Raw genomic sequence first — 26,040 nt, 5'->3', positions numbered from 1 at the left:
GTCTTCACAAAGGAATACATGTTACAACACGTGCTTGACAAACTTGTGCAGTGAAAGTCACTGTAAATGCACAACACAGATACTCTGGCCTTGCATGTGCAGGTGCTGACTGACAATAATGGGACTATGCGGTTACAATATGCGCTTTGTTAGGGGAGAAAAATTATATATGTATGGGTTAAAAGAAGCTGACATGCCCATATAAATTGTAACCATTCAGAATAACTCCAATGGCCGAAAATAAAGGCTATGCCCATACCGGCCAGGATTATAAAACCTCAAAAACAGAAATAAGCGCAGCCACTGAGTGCCTCCGTACATCAGTGCGCAGTGTAGCGCAATTGTACTGAATCGTGTTTGTAGGATCTGTAATGCAGTTTCATTGCAAATATGGTATACACGTTTTATTTCAATCACCTTACCCGCCATTGTGTCACCTCCACGCTTCAGCCAAGCCTGCGTGCTCCAGCCTTGCAGTAACCTGCGCCCAACACTCAGCCACCTGTATTCTTTTCATTCCTTGCAGGTGAACCAGATGCTGCGAGCTGTCAAAGCACTCAACCCTGCCTCTCATTCTGTGATCTGGCTTAACTTAATGTCACACACTCCTACTTCATATTCCACTTGTTCTGTATCATATTATTTTTATTTCTCTTCTTTTCTTATGTATATGCTATATATCGGCCCAAATATCTCACGAAATAAGCATCAAACGAAAAAACTACAAGGAACAAAACTCGGCTAGCTTGAAGGGGGACCGTTTACCAATTGCGGAAAAGGTCGATATCGTGTTGATGTATGGATATTGTGATCAAATTGCCCAACGGGCGTGTGCTATGTATGCTGCTCGGTATCCTGGACGACACCATCCAAGTGTCTGGACCGTTCGCCGGATAGTTACGTTATTTAAGCCAACAGGAAGTGTTCAGCCACATGTAAAACGTCAACCATGACCTGAAACAAATGAAGATGCCCAAGTAGGTGTTTTAGCTGCTGTCGCGGCTAATCCGCACATCAGTAGCAGACAAATTGCGCGAGAATCGGCAATCTCATAAACGTCGGTGTTGAGAATGCTACATCAACATCGACTGAATCCGTACCATATTTCTATGCACCAGACATTGCATGGCGACGACTTTGAACGCTGTGTACAGTTCTGCCACTGGGCACAAGAGAAATTACGGAACGATGACAGGTTTTTTGCAATCGTGCTGTTTAGTTACGGAGCGTTATTCACCAGCAGCGGTAACGTAAACCGGCATAATATGCACTATTGGGCAACTTGGCTGCGACAAGTGGAACATCAGCGACCTTGGCGGGTTAGTGTATGGTGCGGCATTATGGGAAGAAGGATAATGGCCCCCATTTTATCGATGGCAATCTAAATGGTGCAATGTATGCTGATTTACTACGTAATGTTCTACCGATGTTACTACAAGATGTTTCACTGCGTGACAGAATGGCGATGTACTTCCAACATGATGGATGTCCGGCACATAGCTCGTGTGCGGTTGAAGCGGTATTGAAAGGCATATTTCATGACAGGTGGATTAGTCGTCGAAGCACCATACCATGGCCCGCACGTTCACCGGATCTGACGTCCCTGGATTTCTGTCTGTGGAGAAAGTTGAAGGATATTTGCTATCGTGATCCACCGAAAACGCCTGGCAACGTACATCAGCGCATTGTCAATGCACGTGCGAAAATTACGGAAGGCGAACTACTCGCTTTTGAGAGGAATGTCATTACACGTATTGCCCAATGCATTGAGGTTGACCGTCATCATTTTGTGCATTTATTGCATTAATATGGTATTTACAGGTAATCAGATGGTTCAAATGGCTCTGAGCACTATGCGACTTAACTTCTGAGGTCATCAGTCGCCTAGAACTTAGAACTAATTAAACCTAACTAACCTAAGGACATCACACACATCCATGCCCGAGGCAGGATTCGAACCTGCGACCGTAGGGTCACGCGGTTCCAGACTGAAGCGCCTTTAACCGCACGGCCACACCGGCCGGCTACAGGTAATCACGCTGTAACATCATGCGTTCTCAGAAATGATAAGTTCACAAAGGTACACGTATCACATTGGTACAACCGAAATAAAATGTTCAAACGTACCTACGTACCCACGTTCTGTATTTCAATTTAAAAAAAAAAAAAACTGTGAGCCATATGTTTGTGACTATTACAGCGCCATCTATCACAAAGCGAAAAAAGTGGTCCAACTAAAACATTCATATTTCTTTACGTACTACACGAATATGTAATGAAAGAGGGTTTTTTTTTTAAAAAACGCAGTTGATATCTGTTTGACCTATGGCAGCGCCATCTAAGGGGCCAACCATAGCGTCATCTGGTTTCCCCCTTCGAGCTAGACAAGTTTCGTTCCTTTTAAGTTTTTCGTTTGCTGCTTATTTCGTGAGATATTTGGCCCGGTCACGATCAATGGACCACCCTGTATAAACTAAATGAGCTATAAGACAAAGTCACCGTCAAAAGTAAATTAACGAGTTGTTTTGTGGCAAGGATAATGTTTTGATACATCGTTAAATATCTGTATGAAACAAAGTACGAAATATGCTCTTCAATTTATTAATTCTTGTATCTTCACCATTTTGTTTTGGGAAGTGGTAGTGTACGGTCGTATGCTTGGATTCGTCCTACCAGCATTGTTAAAAATGTGTACTTTAACTGTTCATTAAAAGTATTATAAAAAGTTATTAGGAAAGGAATATTTATTCGCACGGTTAAGAGGTCAGCTCCTATGTGTTCATCATTTCACTCGCAGCCGAGATCGTGCATCAAGTGGTTCGCAGCAGACAATAATTCACACTGCATCTGGAGGAGTGATCCTGCATCAACATTGTCATACTCAGGACTAAACACAATCGGGGTAATGTAAAGGTAATGACTTAGACTTGATAGACACCTACTAAACTTGATTTACTTACACTAAAAATATTGTGCTTCGTGTGACAGATGGACAGTTTCAATGGTTCCGGTGATTATTTGGTACCGCACACTACCGGAAGCATCAACACGTAACACAAATTATGTTTGTTGACCTTTAATGTAAAGATATTAAAGGTCTGTTGATATTGGTATCTGTTAAAGTTCGCCCAAGATTGTGAACAGATTCATAAATTACCTTCAAAGTTTTCATTTATTCTTTCCAATCAATTTTTCCAATTATTCAAGCAATTATTAATCCATTTCCATATCACTGTTCAGACTTCCCTGATTATGTATGATATGAGATAGCCTCAGATTTCGTTGTTATAAGGCAATTTGTAACATAGATTCGTACATGTACCAAAAGTAATGTGATAAATTTTTGTGGCGAATGAATCAGCATGAGTAATAAGCAGGGAACATACATATACATATGGGGATTGAACTGTTCCTTGCCTTTCAACTATTTATTAATTGGTCGGCCAATTACTGACAACACCAGGTTTGCCCGTTATTTTCTTTTCAAGGTCAGAAATTTTGTCTTGAATTTGCAAGGTGTTTTTGTCACACTTCTGTTCACAATCGGTAACTTGTTTACTTAAAACTTTTTTGGTGGCAGAAACTATTTTCCTCAAGTGTGAGATTTCATTTTTGCACATGTCAACAATATCTGTTTTCAAACCAAAAACCGTTTTGCCCACTTCTGTGGCTACTAAATGTTCTATTTTCTCTTGGGTATTTATAATCTCAAGTTCAAACCTTTCATTAAGATAGTAAATTTGTCCCTGCGTTATGCAATATTTGCATTTATAGTATTAATTTCATTTTCTATGTCATTTACTGAAATACTCAAAGTACACGCTTTTTCGTCTTTTTTTCCTTTTTTCTCCTTATGTCTTAAGTTGTCCAAACGAGTTGCCATAGTTTTGAGTTGACTGTCAAGACCACTAATTTGAGTGTTGCAATTTGTTTGGATTAAAGTTTAAACAGGTTAAAGTCTTTTCACTGTCCTGTTCTACCGGACCGCCGTGTTCTCGATCTATCTCTTGTGTTTCAGTCGGTTCTTTATTTTTGGCGAACTAAACATGTCAACTGATTCGTTCGCATAACCGCTATTACCTACGAGATTCTCATCATTTGCATCGTCTTTCTTTTCCTGTTTAATTTGGGACGGCCTCAACATTTGGATTTGGTCATCTATGTATTCATGATACTGTGTGTACGCTAACAATCTTCTGCTGGCTTCATCTGCTGTCTGATCACCTGAATTACTACGTCCGCAACGTTCCTCATTAAAAGTAATAGATACAGTTAACCTAGGCAAGTAATTACTAATATTATTAAATAATTTTGTGAGAAAATCAGTTCTGTTTCAGGGTTTATTAATGTCAACTACTTCAGCAAATTTTATATCAGCCCACTATCTTTTAACTCACGGCTTTTCATCATTTAAGGAAATTTTCGGACTAACACGCTGCACACTATATCAGAAACACAACTTTGAGTAATTGTGTGCCGAGTTTTATCACTCATGTCTCCTTTTGAAGACACCATGTGACTGCGACCAGTTTCTTACGTTGAGATTCATGGGTGCGACTGTTACTCCTCCTCCACTCACCTCAGAATACGGCCAACAGTGAGCTCTGCGCGGTCTCTTGCCAACGAGTTTAATGAGCCATGACTGCAAAATACTAATACGATTTCTTCCCAGAAGAACCGAAAAACTGGTAGAAGCCGACCTCAGGGAAGTTCAGTTTGGATTGCGTTGAAATATAGAAACACGTGAGGCAATATTGACCCTACAACCGATCTTAGAGGATTGGGTAAGGAAAAGCAAACCTAGTGTACGTACGTTTATAGCATTTGTAGACTTAGAGAAAGCTTGTAACTAATCTTAAGCTAGCATAAGATTTTTTTCTGATTATAGATGGTCCAAAGTGAATGTTAATATTTAAGATACATAACGAAAAAGATAGAAAAGTGCAAAAGTTGCGACGAGTTTTATTAAAATGGAGGGAACTGTTACGCGACAGAACTAGCAAGGGAACGTGAGAGTAAACATTTTTCTTAGTTCAAACAGTGGGAGTTTTGCCACCCGCCACCCGGGAAGTGTAAACATTTCAACATCGTTACTGGGTCAGGCAACTCAGCGGAAAGTTGTTAGAACAGTGTAGAATGAACCGCCTTCGTTACTCCCGTAACGTTGTACAAGGACACAATGTAGGATATAACAATGATTAGCGAGAGTTTGACTAAGCAAAAAGGACCCTGTAAAAATTGGTTAAGCAAATTTAACAACAGAACTGAAGACCGCTGAAGTTTCAGGAGGAGCAGAATCAGTTCTGTCATTACGAAAGATGTCACAGGGCTGAGCATGTCCTCGGCGACATAAATTCTCCACCCCTAGTAGCTTTTGGCACTCGACAGCGTTCATGTCGTTTGTACTCAATTCTCTGCTCACTTATGGCAACACCTTGTGTGTGAGATTTTTCTAGTGTTGGTCTTGCACTTTCTGCGCTACAAGACGATCAGTGATCCGAAGAACAACAGATAGGGTCCAGCATCCAGTACTGATGTCAGCACAGCTGATGGGTAGACCGAGGCTCTACCAACATAACTGCAGTCCAGGGCTGAAGGTGTATTGTATCTACAGCCTAGCTTCAGCATTGAGTACGGCTACACGTCCTCCCTAATTGCGGTCCTGTGTGGACAACACGGGCACTGATGTGGAAGGGATCGAGAACTCCCCAAAACGGTGTGTGAATCAAAACACACATATCGTGGTCATAACCAACTCCAAAAGTATAGCTACCGACATGACGTGTCTACCTCGTCAGTGGGTGGCAAAACTGCCAAATCAGTGAGTCACTGACTTCTGATTCTTCTGCGGAATGTGTGGCGCCATTCGGAGTAGAAAAAGTAGCAACGACTTGTATTTTCAGTAACAGATGTCATAATTTTGAATATTGTTTTATTGCGCCTAACAACGCCGCACAGGTCGTCCATCTTCATCCTGACGCTTCGGTACGGGTTACCAACCCAGCAGAGGGCTACCCCTACAGTAAATAACGTCTGCAATCTGTGTTGCAAATAGAGTCGGTAGTAAAGAAGTAATCAATGAAAATGATATATCCTGCCTACTCGTCGAATATGGGGAATCTAGGAAACCTGCTTTCTCAGATCGATGGACAACAATTCAAGCAAATCGTTGTAATGAAGTTTATTACGAAAGGAAAGGATTACAATACTTAACTTTGTGTCAAATAGATGTGTCGCAAGCAAAGGACAACAGACAAAATAAGAAATCTCTTCAGTATAGACCAGGGCTTCCCAACCGTTTCAGCTGGCGGACCTCTTCTTCAGTCGAAAATCCATGGCGGACCCCTAGTCAGTCAAGAGCACAGTAACTTTAAATTTCAGAGCGAAACCCATGGGAACTGAAAGCTTCTTAATGCAAGTGCCATGTCCCCAATGACCCCCCCCCCCCCCCACTCTCCCCCCCCCCACTCTCCCCCCCCCCCCGTAGTATCAATAGTCTTTGGTTTAGAGATGAATGAAAACAACTTGAAATTAACGATCCAATTTGAATTCCCACTGTATCCAGACACTTACTAGTGGATTTACTCCCTGTGTTCAACAAACTATAGCCTGATTAAAATTACTTGGTAGTTGACATTTCACACGTTGGAGCTGCCTTCCTCCAAGAGCAATCAACGTCATGTCCAAACTGTTCGCTGTTGACAAGCTGCCGCTTGTGGTCTGTTCACTTCTACTGTTTGGCTACTGTTGTGTAAGGAGTATGCATGTTTCGTAACAGTCGTGTGTGTGTGTGTGTGTGTGTGTGTGTGTGTGTGTGGTTTATCGTGAAATCCGAAGAAAAATGTTCAAATGTATGTAAAGTCTATGGGACTTAACTGCTGAGGTCATCAGTCCCTAGTCTTACACACTATTAACCTAAGTTTAACTTCCGCTAAGGACAACACACACATACACACACACACACACACACACACACACACACACACGCCCGAGGGAGGGCTCGAACCTCCGGCGGGAGCGGTCGCGCAATCCACGACGACATGACGCCTTAGACTGCGCGGCCATTCCGCGCGGCTGTGAAGAAAAGAGGCAGACTCCACAATCGATTTTCGTGCCCATATAAACAGCTCGAAAAGTCTAGTTATTTTTACGTCTTTGCGTATCTACTGAACGGCAGCTGTCAGTCCATAGCCGGCAGCTAGCAGGCGGCGTTGCAACAGTGTACTGTCAGTTGGTAGCTGGCAACTGGCAGACGGCGTGGCAACAGTTTAGCTACAGCTGACAACTTCAACTACTACTTGGGCTATATCGTGGCAGTCAGCTTCGACTGTAAGCAAATTAGGAAAACAAAGAAACAGACTCTCTTATTTCTATATAAGAAGACAAAGCATTTCACAGAATGTAAGACTTTTTTTCTCAAAGAAAACAATTCTGGCAGAGGAGGTTTACCTTTTACAAGGTGGCACGTGAAAAGTCTTCATTTGTTTACGCTCGCAGCCAGTTGCCACAATATAGTGTCAAGTAATTGTAATTGAAGTATAGGCAGGCCATATTTTTAACTGAGAGGACGGAATATATTATATAGAAAAGAAATTAGCTTTAAAGATCATTTTAATTTTCGTAACAAAAATATCAATGCCAACAGAATTCAATTAATTATTATTTTGTAAATGATAGAAGACAGAAACAAAATTCCTACAGAGTTATTGTTCAGGTACGTTCACTGAGCATCTACGAAGAAAAATGCTTTCTTCTTTACTATAGATGAGTCTGTAGGAATAATAATGGAATCCTAACGTGATGGTTGAGGGTGCTTCTGCTTACACAATTTTGAAAAATTGGGTTCAGTTCTTGACAACTGGAGACTGATGTCTGGTTCCGCATCTAGACAGCTTCGGTACTTAGTTTTGTGGGCAGCATAGATCGAGAATCCAGATTCACACATGTATGTTGTGGTAAATGGAAGAAGTACACGTTTTGCCTTTTCAACAAGAGGGTAGTATTTCTTCTTATCGAAATGGATCCAACATTGTGAGTAACCGTCAATGTCAAAACTTGATTTCAAGGTAGGGTCTGTGGCAATTTCTATGAACAACTCATATTCATTTGATGATAGAATGTTCGGCTTTTTGGATGCAGTGAATGGGTTGACCGCCCATTCGTATTTCTGCCGCTTCTCATCTTCAGCTGTTGGGAAATAATGCTCCAACAATGACATCAAGCTTCGGAGATGTACCAGGATTTGATGTAACAAATTCTTCCCAAGCGCAAATGTTTTGTGTTTCAAAAACTCCTTCAGAAGAGGAAAACACTCGACCTTGATTTTCCTCTTGAATGCTCGAACTTTGTCGATAACAGTGACCTTTGTTTCACTTTGCCCTTGGAGTGAAATATTCATTTCGTTCATTTTGGAGAAAATATCTGACAAATAGGCAAGTATACACTGCCAATTTTCGTCATTAATATGGTCTGCTAATTTGGTGTTATGGTCCAAAAGGAAAGCTAAGACTTCCAATCTTAATTCGTACAACCGAGAGAGTGCATTGCCACGTGAGAGCCTGTTTCGTAGCTAAAGCGTATCTGCGGAGAGCACAATGACTACTACTGCAATTCTTGGCATTTTCTTTTATTTTCGTTATTGCTTCGACTGTAGGACCCGTCATAGCTTTTGCACCATCTGTGCACACATCTATTCAATTAGACCGTGAAACTTCGTTAGTCATTAAAAAATCATGCGATAGACGGAATATTTCAGAACCTGTTGTGTTGGCAGGTAGTGGTCTGCACAATAAGAGGTCCTCCTCGAAACATCCAGAATATTCATAATGGGCAAAAGCCAGTAAAATCGCTAATCCTGCAACATCAGTGGATTTATCTATCTGCAGAGAAAATGAATTGTGTTGGATGCGAGAAACGAGAGTGTCTTTCACATCATTTTACATGTCAACAATGCGTCTCTTGACAGTATTGTTTGATAATGGCACCGAAGATACAAGTTTTACTGCCTTTTCGTCTAGCATGCAAGAAACAATATCATTAACACACGGCTTTATGAGATTTTCTACAATGGTATGAGCTTTGCCTGTTTTTGCCACTCGATAACTAACCAGTGAAGAAGTTTTTAATGAATTTTCATTAATTGTTTTTGCATGAGTTTTTATGCAATGCTAAGAAGCAGCTCGTTTAGCACTCTTCCTTTTGAAAAATCGATGTCTTTAGCCTGTAAATCCGGGCGAGTACCTTCAAAATGACGGCGCAATTTAACTGGAACCATTGAACTGATCGGAAGGACTCGCGCACAAATTACACACTGAGCTTTACCCTCCTTTGTCTCCATGAAGCCAATTTCGTAATAGCTTTCTTTGTACTTACACTCCTTGGTTATCCCACTTCCACAAGATATTGCAACCAATGGAGTACTTGCAGCGTTTTCACATAATAAATCCGGCTGTGGAGCTTCTTGTGATTGTTCTTCCTTTGGTCGTCCTCCCTCCTCATTCATTTCAACTGGAAACTTCCCTTGTTGTGAAGGTGATGGCGAAACTGCACCCTTCTTCAATGATCCTGCCTTCAGCCACCTATCCATGTTAAAAGTAATAAACTGGTCAAAAATCGACTTATGAAATAGGTAGTGCACTAACAAAGCAAGTTTAACATTTAATGATGTCTGGGGCCGCGTACGTGCCAGCGAGCGCTGTGATTGGTCGGCAACGCTCGCTCCGCGCATGCGTAAAAGGTTTCAGCGCATCAAGCGCCGTGAGCCGGCGCACAAACGACCCCCGTATTGTTGCGAAACAGTCGATCAGAGAAGCCGCATTCTCCGGCACTAAACTGTGTATGCGTTCTTACTTACGAACCGCAAAGGCTGCTCGGGAATACGACCTGAAGTAAAAGTACACATGTTTTTCACACGAAAAAAAGTGATGAATTATTTTCACATTCTTGTTCAATAATTTTAATCATTATTTTACACGATTTGGTGAAAGGTGGCCGCGGACCCCCTAGAAAGAGCCGGCGGACCCCTAAGGGGTCCGCGGACCACACGTTGGGAAGCCCTGGTATAGACAATGCTACATAGTAGATGCGAAATAACTAGCCTTGGTGGTATAGTTGAATTCACTGCTGTAGAGCTCGTAGAACTGCGCCGCGGCCAGGCGGCGTGGAGCTTGTCCTCTTCATATAGAGGGCCCTGCCGTCGCTTTGTCGTCCTGGAGAGGGGTCAGTCAGTGTGCAATTGGCTGACGTCATCTCTCAGCCCTCTCTGTTCTAACATTCCCTCTTGGCGTACCGGCTCTTGACTTTGCGCCGGAACATTCCTCCCTCCCAAAGCGATGGACTGTCGTCGTATAAGGAGCTAGACAGCGGGAGGGGAGACAGGATCGTGGACGCTGCACTGGACCGGAAGCTGTAGCTGCAAGGGACGTCAGGCTTCTGATGTTATCCCGCCGTCCGACTTTCGCTCTGGCGGAAACGCCCCTGGAAAACGACCAGAAGGGTACGTGTCCAACTCCTGAGGCCCATAACAAGATGTAGAAAGCGTTGGCTGCTGTGGCGAGGGCGGGTCCAGCTCCGTCGGTAGGACGAGAGGAGGCGGAGGAGGCGACGGTTCCGTCTCCATGGGGTCGTCCCCCAGTGTCGTGATGACAGCCTCTGGCGGCTGCTGTGGCCGCGCTGTCCTCGGGATTTGTAAATCATGGGGGAAGAGACACAGAAGGATCTCCGAGCACATGACAGTGGCGCATTTGATTCTGATGTTCGCGCTGCAATCCGTCTGGGCCTGAAATGAGGTACATGTATGCGCCAAGTCGACGGAAGATCTACCCTCGCACCTACCGATTGCTGCCGCAAAAAACCCTGAAAAACAGAATATAATGTGTCGCCAAGCGATACTTGCGGCCTTCCTTCGGCGCCGGATGCTATGGAGCAGGTGGAGCAGCCTCCGATGGCGACGGCCGTGAAGCAATTCCGCCAGCGATCAACCATCTCTTGGATGCGATCGATAGGAGGCGAGGAACAGTTGCAGTGCTTGATCCCTAGAGTGTGCGGTGCGACGTTTGGCCATCTGCTGCTTGAAGGTTTTGACAAAACGTTTCGCTTCGCCGCCTGTTGACGGAATGGTGCACTAGTTAGATGCTGTATGCCTTTGTGGACACAGAACGTTTCAAATATAGTTAACGTGAACTGAGGGCCGTTGTCCGACACTATGACTTCAGGCAAACCTTCAAGGCAAGAAATAGGGGACAACATCTGAATTGTGCTACGTGACCGCTGTCGAGTTCATTGGCACAGCAGAAGGAAACTTGTTGTAGAAGTCTACCACAATCAACCAACGAGTGTTCCAGAAAAGGTCTCGCAAAGTCTATGTGCACACGTTGCCATGATGATTGCGACTTAGACCAAGCAGAGAATTTTTGTGGTGGAGCGGACTGATTTTCCGCACAAGCGTGACACTGTGACGTCATCTGTTCTATTTGGATGTCCATACCCTGCCAAGTACACTTTCGACGCGCTAACTGTGTACTTGGTAAAGTAACTGCAAAACTTCTTTTTGCGCTACAGTCTGGAACCGCGCGACCTCTGCGGTCGCAGGTTCGAATCCTGCCTCGGGCATGGATGTGTGTGATGTCCTTAGGTTAGTTAGGATTAAGTAGTTCTAAGTTCTATGGGACTGATGACCTCAGAAGTTAAGTCCCATAGTGCTCAGAGCCATTTGAACCATTTTTAAACTTCTTTTTTCAAAGCTTTGGGGATCAACACACGTGACTGTCCACTGTCATTTTGAACAAGAACCACACCTTGCTGTACAGCGGATATGCCGAAGTGCAAAGTATCGGCACACTACCGAGTTCTTTATGCTATGCAATGAGTGAGGCTAAGATGTGCGAATGTATTTTACCAAAATGTTCAGATCTGAATCAGCTTCCGCGACCTGTGCAATTTTCTTATAGTTCAAAGGAAAGGATTGAAGCAATTCAGAATCCTGAGTGTCGATGTGACAACAAGATGCAGCAGAAGCGTCCGCATTACCATGCTGAGCTGTCGGACGATACACTATCTCGTACTGATATTGAGACAACAATGCCCATCGTTGCAATTTCTAGACTGTCCGTACAGGAGCCGGTTTCGTCGAATGAAACGAGGATTGATATGGCTTGTGATCCGTCACTAAGTAGAATTTTCTGCCATACATATAGTGGTGGAATTTGGTGTCACCATACACGATAGCCAACGCCCTTTCCACTATTTGTGAATAGTTACACTGAGCTATGAACAGCATTTTTGACGTGAAAGCAGTAGGTCTATCTGTATCACCAAATCTGTGCGAAAGCACTGCACCACTTCCGTAAGAAGAAGTGTCAACTTGCAACACAACCTGTTTGTCAGGATTAAAAGTGATCCTGAGCACTGAGCAATGCTTCTTTAAGTTTTTGAAAATCTTTTTGGCACTCAACTGTCCAAATAAAGAGGACGTTCTTGCGACACCAGCGATGGAGTGGAGCTGCGATTTGTCCATCATTCGGTTGTTGTTGTTGTTGTGGTCTTCGGTCCTGAGACTGGTTTGATGCAGCTCTCCATGCTACTCTATCCTGTGCAAGCTTCTTCATCTCCCAGTACCTACTGCAACCTACATCCTTCTGAATCTGTTTAGTGTATTCATCTCTTGGTCTCCCTCTACGATTTTTACCCTCCACGCTGCCCTCCAATACTAAATTGGTGATCCCTTGATGCCTCAGAACATGTCCTACCAACCGATCCCTTCTTCTAGTCAAGTTGTGCCACAAACTTCTCTTCTCCCCAATCCTATTCAATACTTCCTCATTAGTTATGTGATCTATCCATCTAATCTTCAGCATTCTTCTGTAGCACCACATTTCGAAAGCTCCTATTCTCTTCTTGTCCAACCTAGTTATCGTCCATGTTTCACTTCCATACATGGCTACGCTCCATGCAAATACTTTCAGAAACGACTTCTTGACACTTAAATCTAAACTCGATGTTAACAAATTTCTCTTCTTCAGAAACGCTTTCCTTGCCATTGCCAGTCTACATTTGATATCCTCTCTACTTCGACCATCATCAGTTATTTTGCTCCCCAAATAGCAAAACTCCTTTACTACTTTAAGTTTCTCATTTCCTAATCTAATTCCCTCAGCAGCACCCGAGTTAATTCGACTACATTCCATTATCCTCGTTTTTCTTTTGTTGATGTTCATCTTATACCCTCCTTTCATGACACTGTCCATTCCGTTCAACTGCTCTTCCAAGTCCTTTGCTGTCTCTGACAGAATTACAATGTCATCGGCGAATCTCAAAGCTTTTATTTCTTCTCCGTGGATTTTAATACCTACTCCGATTTTTTCTTTTGTTTCCTTTACTGCCTGCTCAATATACAGATTGAATAACATCGGGGATAGGCTACCACCCTGTCTCACTCCCTTCCCAACCTCTACTTCCCTTTCATGCCCCTGGACTCTTATAACTGCCATCTGGTTTCTGCATAAATTGTAAATAGCCTTTCGCTCCCTGTATTTTACCCCTGTCACCTTCAGAAACTGAAAGAGAGTTAGTATTTTGCATCCGTGACTTATTAAACTAATTGTTCGGTAATGTTCACATCTGTCAGCACCTGCTTTCTTTGGGATTGGAATTATTATATTCTTCTTGAAGTCTGAGGGCATTTCGCCTGTCTCATACATCTTGCTCACCAGATGGTAGAGTTTTGTCATGAGTGGCTCTCCCAAGGCCGTCGGTAGTTCCAATCGAATGTTGTCTACTCCCAGGGCCTTGTTTCGCCTCAGGTCTTTCAGTGCTCTGTCAAACTCTTCACGCAGTATCGTATCTCCCATTTCATCTTCATCTATATCCTCTTCCATTTCCATAATATTGTCCTCAAGTACATCGCCCTTGTATAGACCCTGTATATACTCCTTCCATCTTTCTGCTTTCCCTTCTTTGCTTAGAACTGGGTTTCGATCTGAGCTCTTGGTATTCATACAAATGGTTCTCTTTTCTCCAAAGGTCTCTTTAATTTTCCTGTAGGCAGTATCTATCTTACCCCTAGTGAGATAAGCCTCTACATCCTCACATTTGTCATCTAGCCATCCCTGCTTAGCCATTATGCACTTCCTGTCGATCTCACTTTTGAGACGTTTGTACTCCTTTTTGCCTGCTTCATTTACTGCATTTTTATATTTTCTCCTTTCCTCAATTAAATTCAATGTTTCTTCTGTTACCCAAGGATTTCTACTAGCCCTCGTCTATTTACCTACTTGATCCTCTGCTGCCTTCACTACTTCATCCCTCAAAGCTACCCATTCATCTTCTACTGTATTTCTTTCCCCAATTCCTGTCAATTGTTCCCTTATGCTCTCCCTGAAACTCTGTACAACCTCTGGTTATTTCAGTTTATCCAGGTCCCATCTCCTTAAATTCCCACCTTTTTGCAGTTTCTTCAGTTTTAATCTACAGTTCATAACCAATAGATTGTGGTTAGAGTCCACATCTGCCCCTGGAAATGTCTTACAATTTAAAACCTGGTTCCTAAATCTCTGTCTTACCATTATATAATCTATCTGAAACCTGTCAGTTTCTCCAGGCTTCTTCCGTGGATACAACCTTCTTTTATGATTCTTGAACCAAGTGTTAGCTATGATTAAGTTGTGCTCTGTGCAAAATTCTACCAGGTGGCTTCCTCTTTCATTTCTTCCCCCCAATCCATATTCACCTACTAAGTTTCCTTCTCTCCCTTTTCCTATCACCGAATTCCAGTCACCCATGACTATTAAATTTTCGTCTCCCTGCACTATCTGAATAATTTCTTTTATTTCATCATACATTTCTTCAGTTTCTTCGTCATCTGCAGAGCTAGTTGGCATATAAACTTATACTACCGTCGTAGGCGTGGGCTTCGTGTCTATCTTGGCCACAATAATGCGTTCACTATGCTGTTTGTAGTAGCTTACCCGCACTCCTATTTTTTTTTATTCATTATTAAACCGACTCCTGCATTACCCCTATTTGATTTTGTATTTATAACCCTGTATTCGCCTGACCAAAAGTCTTGTTCCTCCTGCCATCTAACGTCACTAATTCCCAAGATAACTAACTTTAACCTATCCATTTCCATTTTTAAATTTTCTAACCTACCTGCCCGATTAAGGGATCCGACATTCCACGCTCCGATCCGTAGAACGCCAGTTTTCTTTCTCCTGATAACGACGTCCTCCTATGTAGTCCCCGCCCGGAGTTCCTAATGGGGGACTATTTTACCTCCGGAATACTTTACCCAAGAGGATGCCGTCATCATTTAATCATACAGTAAAGCTGCATGCCTTCGGGAAAAATTACGGCTGTAGTTTCCCCTTGCTTTCAGCCGTTCGCATTACCAAAACAGCAAGGCCGTTTTGGTTATTGTTACAGGGCCAGATCAGTCAATCATCCAGACTGTTGCCCCTGCAACTACCGAAAAGGCTGCTGCCCCTCTTCAGGAACTACACGTTTGTCTGGCCTCTCAACTGATAACCCTCCGTTGTGGTTGCACCTACGGTACGGCTATCTGTATCGCTGAGGCACGCAAGCCTCCCCACCAACGGTAAGGTCCATGGTTCTTTGGAGGGGGGGGGGGGGGTCATTCGGTATGAACTGAATATCATTCGGTATGAACCGAATATAACAGTTCATTTTCCCTAAGACAGACTGCAGTCCTGTGACACTGCGAAGAACTGGCAAATGAAGTATGACTACCAAATGTGACTGAAGACGATGTACACCTTGACCAAGATACTGCAACTCAGGTTTTAAAAAAATCACACTTGTCCAGTCTACACTTTAGTCCTGCATCAGGCAATACACGACACAAAGCACATATATTTTCAATGTGTTATTCAGGTGTGCGACCTGCTACGACAATATCATCGAAATAGTTTGAACAGTTTGGTACCTGAGTAGTCAGCTGTTCCAAATACCGTTGGAAAATGGCAGGTACGGAAGCATTACCAAAAGGCAAACGCAAACATTTAAACAAACCTAAATGAGTGTTCACAACACGTACTTTTTGAGATTTTCCATTTAGCGTTATTTGAAGATATGCGCCGCGAAAATCAGTTTTTGAAAAGTAACGACAAGCGCCTAATCTGTCCATGGGATCCTCTGGGCATGGAAACGGATACATATCAATCTCAGTAGACTCATCATTCACTGTAGACATAAATTCAACACAGAGGCGAATGTCACCTGAAGGTCACACACCGTTGGGTGGCTTGCGGAGTATAAATGTAGATGTAGATGTAGAGCAAAACCAGTGGATTTGCCATTGACTAGCTTGTATGGTCCCAATAGCTCTGCTATATTGCAATTCTTTAAGTTCAGCAAGATTTTGTCCCATAATGCAATGGGAACAGTTCTGGCCTGGCTAAATTTCAGCTGAGCATTGGCTTTCATAGTAATATGGATAAGAAAATCGTTAGTCTTGCCTAAATCTTACGAAAAGAATTCAGGGAATTCTTTCAGCAAGCTAGCGACACAGTCTATTGCATTGAATGCTGTCACTGACATCACATTATCCTGAATGGTAAAGACAAACAAATCAAACGAATCAAGGCCAAATATGGTCTCACAATCGCGTGACTGTAGTACAGTGAAAGTAACAGTTCGCATATGCGAGTGATACATGGCAGGCAAAGTCCTTTTTCTGGGAACAGGAATGTCTCGTCCAGGTGAGTGCTAGTTCGAGATAGGCGTCGGGAGCCAAACAGTTCATACGTGTTACAACTCAGCAATGTAACAGAGGTACCCATGTCCAACTGAAATTTCACACGTTTCCTCTGATATGCAAATGTACAAAAAGTATGTTGGACTGGCGGAGCAGTGAAGAAACTATGTGCTTGCTAGTTGTGCTAATGTCTGCAGCCATCTTAGAATATGCTGCATTGATTACATGGGCCTTGTGATAGAATTTTGTTAGCCAGTGGAACTCTTATGCTTGTACCATTGCAAAAATATAGATTGGAAGTGACCTTTCTTGCCACAAGCATAACACTGTGCTTGTCTTGGCGTATGTGCTGCGAATAGCATCGACAGCATGTCTTAATTCTGTTCACCTGTTTAGAGAGCTGTTGATGCGGCCTGGAGAACTGGTTATGTGGCATGGCACGTGCAAGCTGCCTACCGGGCCGGTCGTGAACAAGGGGCGACTCGACCCAACAAATTGGCGGTTGTTCAAATTTATCGGCCGACATGGCGCCTGAATTGTACTAATCTAGAAGTGCACTATGTGATTGAATGACGGATCGGACTGTTTCAAAATCTGACATCAGTTACATTGTACACAATTGCATCATGCAGCATAACATCTAAATATAAAGCACCATAAGCACATTTGAATTTGCATATGTAATAGCTCTCTGAAGCAGGGTATTTTCCCAGATAGACTGAAGTATGCCATTGTTAAACCACTGCATAAAAAAGGGGATACACCTAATGTGAACAACTATCGCCCAATCTCTCTTCTGACTGCCTTACCCAAAATTCTTGAAAAAGTAATGTATTGTACAGTAGCATCACACCATTGTAAAAATAAAGTTTTAACAAAGTGTCATTTGGTTTCCAGAAAGGGTTTTCAACGGAAAATGCTATATATACTTTCACTAATGAAACATTATATGCTCTGAGTAACCGGAAGTCACCCATCGGGATTTTTTGTGATCTCTCAAAGGCTTTTGATTGTGTAAATCATGGAATACTTCTGGATAAGCTCAAGTACTGTGCTATGAATGGGACAGCGCTCAAATGGTTTAAATCATACCTAACTGGAAGAGTGCAGAAAGTTGAGATAAGCAGTTCACATAATATGCAAGAAACTGGTGATTTCTCAAACTGGGGAACAATGAAGAATGGGGTGCGGCAAGGTTCGGTCTTGGGTCCTCTGTTGTTCTTAATATATATTAATGACTTGCCATTCTATATTCACGAAGATGCAAAGCTGGTACTTTTTGTCGATGATACAAGTATAGCTATCACACCCAACATACAAGAATTAATTGATGAAATTGTAAACGATGTTTTTCAGAAAATTATTAAGTGGTTCCCTGCAGATGGGCTCTCATTAAACTTTAACAAAACACAGTATATGCAGTTCCACGCAGTAAATGGAATGAACCATTAATAAATACAGACTTCGATCAGAAATCGGTAGCTAAAGAAGAATATTCAAAATTTCTAGGTGTATGCGTTGATGAGGGGTCGAACTGGAAAAAACACACTGAATCTGCTGAAACGTTTGAGTTCAGCTACTTATGCTATTAGGGTCATTGCAAATTTTGGCGATATATATCTCAGTAAATTAGCTTACTATGCCTGCTTTCGTATGACATCATATCCTGGGGTAACTCATCATTGCCTAAAAGAGTGTTCATTGCACAAAAGCTTGTAATCAGAATAATTGCTGAAGCTCATCCAAGATCATCCTGCAGACACTTATTTAAAGAGCTAGGGATCTTCACTGTAGTCTCACAATATATATATTTACTTATGAAATTTGAGATTAACAATCCGAACGAATTCAAAAGTAATAGCAGTGTACATGGCTACAACACTAGGAGAAAGGATGATCTTCACCACCGAAGGTTAAATCTAACTTTGGCTCATAAGGGAGTAAATTATGCTGCCACAAAAGTCTTTGGACACTTACCTAATAGCATGAAAAGTCAGACAGATAGCCATATAGCATTTAAAAGGAAATTGAAAGAATTACTGAATGGTAACTCCTTTTACTGATTAGATGAATTTTTGGATATAGTAAGTGGGTAATTTCCCCTACCGCAAAAAATTTAAAAATATTAAGTGTCATGTAATATTTTGTGCAATGTAATATCTTGTATAGACACCTTTTATTAACATGACACGTTCCACGTCATTACAGTGTCGTATTCATGATCTATGGAAAAAGTACTAATCTGATCTAATGTAATCTAAATTCCCTCATCAAAGCCTGCAAATCTGTTACCCACTCACGATAAGTTTGTTCTGACTTTTTCTTGCAATTAAACAATTGATACCTAGCTGCTACCGCATTCACTTCTTCATTCATAGTAATTAGCTAGCAAATCTACAACCTGATCATTGGAAAGTTCACTCAGTATGGCATTAGGGAGTAGTTTTTGAATGAGGTGGAACACTGCACTTCCTACCGTGGACAAAAAACAGTGAAGTTTCACAGTACCTGGTACATTGTGAACAAAGGGAGGGCTTCAAACTGTTGCAATTATTCAAGCCATTCCTCTTGTTGTTAATTAAACTGGCGAAAAGGCGGTGTAGCACTTCGAGCTGCAGGTTGTGCTTGTCGTTCTGTATTCGTTTGATTCTCCAGGAGCTGCAGTAACGTGTTTAGCAGTGTTAATGTTTGCTGGGTCTGAAACTGAAACATCTGTGTTAGCTGCGTTGCATCTATCGCTTGCAGCTGTGGCGCTTGAGCAGGGGGTGGGAGAGGTGGGGTGGGCATGTTGGAAGAGACAAAGGCAATAAACAAACAAGGCAAGCAACAAAAATAAGCACACAAGCAAAAAGAAAAATTCTGCAAGGACCACCTTAAAACACTGATTAGCAAAAACACTACAAGAGACACTATTAAAGCAAGTAAACACACCCTGCAAAGAAAAGACAATGCAGAATTAAGGCGCCAGCAAATAGAATAGCACACGAAAAACGGTGGCCACCAGGCACGGGGTATTTCGTATAACTCGTCGCCAATGTTGTATACTGCCACTCATCAAATATGGGGAGTATAGGAAACCTGCTTTATCGGATCGCGGGATAACAATTAAAACAAATCGTATTAATGAATGTTGCTGCATAAGGAAATGATTACAATACTTAACTTTGTGTTAAACAGATGCGTCGCAAGCAAAGGGCGACAAACGAAATAAAAAAGCTCTTCAGTATAGACAATGCTACATAGTAGAAGCGAAATGACTAGTCTTTACTCTTGATGCTACTAGTTTTGATGCTATTCTTGAACTCACTGTAGAACTCGTAGAACTGGGCCGCGGCCAGATGGTGCGGCATTTATGTCCTCTTTGTGTAGAGCGCGCTGCTGTGTGTAGAGCGCGCTGCTGTCGCGTTGTCATCCTGGAGAGGGGTCGGTCAGCGTGCAATTGGCTGACGTCGTCTCACAGCCTTCTCTGCTCTAACGTTCCCACCTGGCGTGCTGGCGCTTGACTTTATGCTGGAAGACAAGACATCATGTCTGATGCTGAAGTTTGACTACATGAACAGCAGAAATGTAGTACATGATAAACTTTTCCCCTTTTATCATTTTCTGGAGGATGTCACCGAGAAAATGTTTCGTAAAGATTTGAAATAATATGTATGTAGTTCGGTAGCCCATACATGATGAAAATATCTTAGGCAACAAATAGACGTGAACTCTCTGAGAACGTCCAGATCGAAACTGGTATCAATGACCGTGTGGCAGTTGTGGCCATAATGATTACCGAAGTATAAAGGGCAATGAAAACAAGAAGAAAGACTTATACACTCAATAAACTAGATAAAGAAGGAGTTGTGTTACGGCTTAGTGAGGAACTTGAAACTTTTAGCTCAGGACAGGAGGATGTAGAGGAACTATAGCTCAATTTCAAAATTGTAGTTTACCACACAGTATACATGATTACGTACGTAATATAACAGTCCATGATAGGACGGACTCTCCGTGGCGTACAGTCACTGTAAATAAACTCCTAAGAAACAGTGTGTACTGCATAATAGGTGTAAAACAAAGTATAGTACAGTAGGTAGAGAGATATTGAATGAACAGTGTTTAGCTTTCAAGAGAGCAATAACTATGGTAAAAGAATATTGTGAAAAGATCTTTCTCAAAACTCAACCAAATTCTCGTGTGTGTAAAGGGTGTTAGTTGCGCCAAAGTTAGTTTCCAAACACTCACTAAGAGACAACAATTGAAACTGTAAGTAACACAACAAGTGCAAAAATTTTTAACCCCGTTTTCAAATGTTGGTTTACAAAGAAAAACCCAGGCCTATTACCCTAGTTAAATTCTCATACCACTGAAAAGATAAGTCCAATATATATTAGTAACAGTGGCTCTGAGAAACAGCTAAAATCACTGAAATTGAACGAAGTTCCGGGGCCTGATGGGGACCCTATCAGAATCTGTACTGAATATACAGCTGAGTTAGTTCTTCTTTTAACTATAATCTGTCGTAGACACCTCAAAAAAAACATGCCCAGTAATTGGGAAAAAGCGTAGGCCACATCTGTCTACAGCAAGGGTAGCAGAACAGGTCCACAAAACTATCGTCCGACATCCTTCACAGCCATTTGTTGTATATTTTTAAAACATATTTTGGGCTGTAACAGAATGACGTATCTCTAACAGAATGACCTCCTTCATTCCAAACAGGATGGATTCTGAAAACGTTGATCTTATGAAACCCAACTTGCACTTTTCTCACATGACATACTGAAAGCTACGGATTAAGCGAGTCAAGTAGATGCAGTATTTCTCGACATCCGAAACACATTTGACTGTGTCACAGCTATGTTTATTACCAAAAGTCCGACTGCATGTGGTATTAAGCGAAATATGTGGCAGTGCTGAGGATGGTTTGGTAGGAAGGAAGCGGAAAGTTAATTTGGCTGGAGAGTCACGTTGGGTGTAGTGAGGAAAGTGTGTTAGGTCCCTTACCGTTTGTGTTGTATATCAGTGATCTTGCAGACAATATTAGTAGCAACCTCAGACTTTCTGCAGGTGATGCAGTTATCTATAATGAAGTACTTTCTGAAAAGACCATACAAGAATTCATTCGGATATTAACAAAATTTAAATGTGGTGCAAAGACTGGAAGCTTGCTTTGAATGTTCAGACATGTACTATTGTGAACTTCATAAAACCGTTGTATCCAAGAACTATAATATCAATGTGTCACAGTTAAAATCTCATACAAATACCAGGATGCAACGATTTGCAAGGGTATAAAATCCGGTCACTTTAATGTGACCACCTGTCAGTAGGCTGAATAACCACCTTTCACAGCATGGACGTGCAGGTAAAGAGTCAATGAGGTTCACCAACAGGAATGTGGGGCGATGCTGATTCCAGTGCTGTGGCCAGCTGCACTATGTTTCTCGGTTAAGTATCCATGGTTGGAAGAGTCCGATTGAGGTTCCCCACAGATTATCTATTGTGTTTCAATACAGGGAGTCTGGTTGCCAGGGGAATATGGTATACTCATCTTGGTGCTCTTTGAACAACACACTTACACTGTGAGCTGTGTGACATATCGCATTGTTGTTGCTGGTAGAAGCCATCGTGACAGGAAAGAAACTAAGTGCATGTAGGGGTGGACATGGTCCCCTTGGAAAGACACATACTTGAGTTGATCCACTGTGCCATGCAGAATGACAAGCTCACACAGTGAATGCCATGAAAACAGTCCCAGACCATAACGCTGCCTCATTTGGCCTGGACAACAATCGTTGGCGTCTGTCTGATGGGGCATAAAACGCGATGCATCTGAAAAGGCTACCAGTCGCCACTCAATTGCGATATTGGCGCAAATATTCCAGCCTTCATCGCCGATTAACAGCAGTTAACATGGGTGCATAAATCAGGCGTCCGCTGCGGAGCCCCATTCGCAGCAACGTTCGCTGAACACTCGCTAAGGAGACACTGTTGGTGGCACCTTGGTTCCTCTGAGTAGTCTGTTGTTCTAGAGCTGCACTTCTATTCGCCCCTACACATCTCTATAGCCGTCAGTCACCCCTGTCGTCTCCGGCCCTGGTGCGCCACAGCTAACTCGACGCCGGTTTGGATAGCGACATTTTGCCACTCACAGTCCACTTTAACCATAGCGTCACCATTCCGGAGACGCTCAACCCTTGATAGGAAAGCCAGTGATCATTCCGGTTTGGACGTCAGCTAAATCGCTGGGTTTCCACAGTGTGGCAACGATTGCACTATTTTCCACGTCCCCCCGACACGCTGTATATACCCTCCAAAGTAAGTCCTGCCACCTGCCGTCTGTGACAAGTTATTGCTTGTCGACGTCGAACATAGGCGGTGGTCACATTTATGGGATTGGATGGCGTAATTTTAGCCGCAGGTAAAGCAAGTGGTAACTTCTGTTCAGTCTACAAAGGAGGCTCAGGGATTGGGTGTTGTGTTGTCCTAATCATCATCATTTCATCCCCATCGACGCACCAGTCGCCGAAGTGGCATCAAATCGAAAGACTTGCACCTGGCGAACGGTCTACCCGACGGGAGGCGCTACTCACACGACATTTACATTTTATCCCACACGTGTTAATGAGTAAATCATATTTTTTAACTCTTAACTACTTTGAGCTATGAATATTTTGTGTATTGTGATCATGAAATGGATATAGCTTTCGCCCATCTTGGATGACTATTTAGCTTGGGGTTTCTACTACCATTCTCATAACACTTTCTATGCATCTTTACGGCATTTGATAATGTTATTATCTGTCTGTATTTTCACTGGAAATCGTAGGACCACTTTCCATTTATTTGAGATATGCTTTATCGAATAAACATTATTCAACACAATTCTCCATAGTCTACATCAATTACAGATGTTAGGGCAGAACCCTTTTTATAAAATTATTCATTCATCTTTTATTTCATATTTTCGTGTATTTAATTAATTCGTAGTTCTAGCCAAGGCATAGATAATTTCACTGCAGGATCACAGCTTCAGGTTATTATTTACAGCAGGGTAGTTGCTGGGCACGAAAGCAGACATGTTCAGCTCGACTCTATGACATCATCCAGGCCGCACGGGATTAGCCGAGCGGTCTTAGGTGCTGCAGTCATGGACTGTGAGGCTGGTCCCGGCGGTGGTTCGAATCCTCCCTCGGGCATGGGTGTGTGTGTTTGTCCTTAGGATAATTTAGGTTAAGTAGTGTGTAAGCTTAGGGACTCATGACCTTAGCAGTTAAGTCCCATACGATTTCACAAACATTTGACATCATCGAGCTATGTTTTTTAAACAGAGCTATGCATAGAACAGTTACCAAAAATATGAGTAACTGCAGGTAAAATCACAATTTATTTGCTCATATGGACTGCTGGTTAGAGAGCAACTACACAGCAGCAGAAAACCATTCAGTAACTTCGCAAGTAAATAATTTGGAAATTGCAGTTATTCCAGTTTGTCAGGGGTCAGTAATCTCTATCAATCTGGCATAAGAAACTGACAACAGACACATCTGTTGTCAGTTTCTTATGCCAGATTGATAGACATGACGTTATGTGCCGTGTTCTTGGATGCCAGCTTTGGCGACAGTCGTTAGCATGACCCTCAGCCTCAGATTTTCCTTTATGTTGTATATTGAAACAAGCCGAGGGATATTGGAAATTTGTGGTAAGGTATTACGGGACCAAACTGCTGAGTTCATCGGTTCGTAAGTTTACGCACTACTTAATCTAACTTACACTAAGGACAACACACACCCATGCCCGAGAGAGGACTTGAACCTCCAATGGGGGAGCCGCCCGGACCGTGCAAGACGCCTTAGACCACGCGGCGCCAAGTCGACGGTATAAAGCAGATAGTTAGTAGGCATGTGAATGCTGACTGAGCTTCCTTAACTCTTTGGGAGTCTGCTGTGTCCGTTTTGCGTTACTAGCGTCGGCAGTGGCAGCTACGCTTTTGTACAGCGCCCTCGCGCGCTGCTGTTGTGTACAGGTGTCGGCACCGGACAGGATACGACGTCACGTGACTGCGTGCGGGCGTCGCTGGCGGTGGCGTCTTTGTCTGCGCTGCTGCTGTACACAGCCTACTGCGGCGCACTCACGGCGGCTCTGGCTTCAGGGCAACCGCGGCTGCCTTTCCACGACATGTCGGGGCTGCTGCGCGATGGCTCGTACACCCTGATTACCCAAGCAGGCGCTGCTGCAATGAACACCCTCAGTGTCAGTAAAACAAAGTTTCACTTATTTACTTTGCCAAATATTTACACCACCATAAACATATACACTAATGGCCATTAAAATTGCTACACCATGAAGAAATTCAGATGATAAACGGGTATTCATTGGACAAATATATTGTACTAGAACTGACATGTGATTACATTTTCACGCAATTTGAACACCACCTCTGGCCCTAATAACGGCCTTCATACGCCTGGGCATTGAGTCAAACAGAGCTTGGACGGCGTGTACACATATAGCTGCCCATGCAGCTTCAACACGATACCACAGTTCATCAAGAGTAGTGACCGGCGTATCGTGACGAGCCAGTTACTCGGCCACCATTGACCATACGTTTTCAATTGGTGAGAGATCTGGAGAATGTGCTGGCCAGGGCAGCAGTCGAACATTTTCTGTATCCAGAAAGGCCCGTACAGGACCTGCAACATGCGGTCGTGCATTATCCCGCTGAAATGTAGGGTTTCGCAGGGATCGAACGAAGGGTAGAGCCACGCGTCGTAACACATCTGAAATGTAACGTCCACTGTTCAAGGTGGTGGTGGTTAGTGTTTAACGTCCCGTCGACAACGAGGTCATTAGAGACGGAGCGCAAGCTCGGGTTAGAGAAGGATTGGGAAGGAAATCGGCCGTGCCCTTTCAAAGGAACCATCCCGGCATTTGCCTGAAACGATTTAGGGAAATCACGGAAAACCTAAATCAGGATGGCTGGAGACGGGATTGAACCGTCGTCCTCCCGAATGCGAGTCCAGTGTGCTAACCACTGCGCCACCTCGCTCGGTCCCACTGTTCAAAGTGCCGTCAATGCGAACAAGACGTGACCGAGACGTGTAACCAATGGCACCCCATACAATCATGACGGGTGATACACCAGTACGGCGATGACGAATACACGCTTCCAATGTGCGTTCACCGCGATGTCGCCAAACACGTATGCCACCATCATGATGCTGTAAACAGAACCTGGATTCATCCGAAAAAATGACGTTTTGCCATTCGAGCACCCAGGTTCGTCGTTGAGTACACCATCGCAGGCGCTTCTTTCTGTGATGCAGCATCAACGGTAACCG

The 26,040-nt window shown here is 42.9% G+C and overlaps 1 protein-coding gene across 1 annotated transcript in view; it reads left to right on the top strand.

Moving 5' to 3' along the window:
• LOC126263308 (glutamate receptor 2-like) overlaps positions 1-26,040 on the top strand; it is a 138,610-nt gene that overhangs the window by 54,100 nt on the left and 58,470 nt on the right. Inside the window, exon 4 of the mRNA XM_049960396.1 lies at positions 24,726-24,952. Within this exon, the coding sequence (XP_049816353.1) occupies positions 24,726-24,952 (227 nt within the window). The remainder of the gene's footprint in view (positions 1-24,725; positions 24,953-26,040) is intronic.

The sequence above is a fragment of the Schistocerca nitens genome, chromosome 6 (assembly GCF_023898315.1).
Source record: "Schistocerca nitens isolate TAMUIC-IGC-003100 chromosome 6, iqSchNite1.1, whole genome shotgun sequence".
In the NCBI taxonomy this organism is placed as follows: Eukaryota; Metazoa; Arthropoda; class Insecta; order Orthoptera; family Acrididae; genus Schistocerca; species Schistocerca nitens.
Note: the sequence above shows the minus strand (reverse complement) of the source record. Positions and strands in the feature narration are given on the sequence as shown.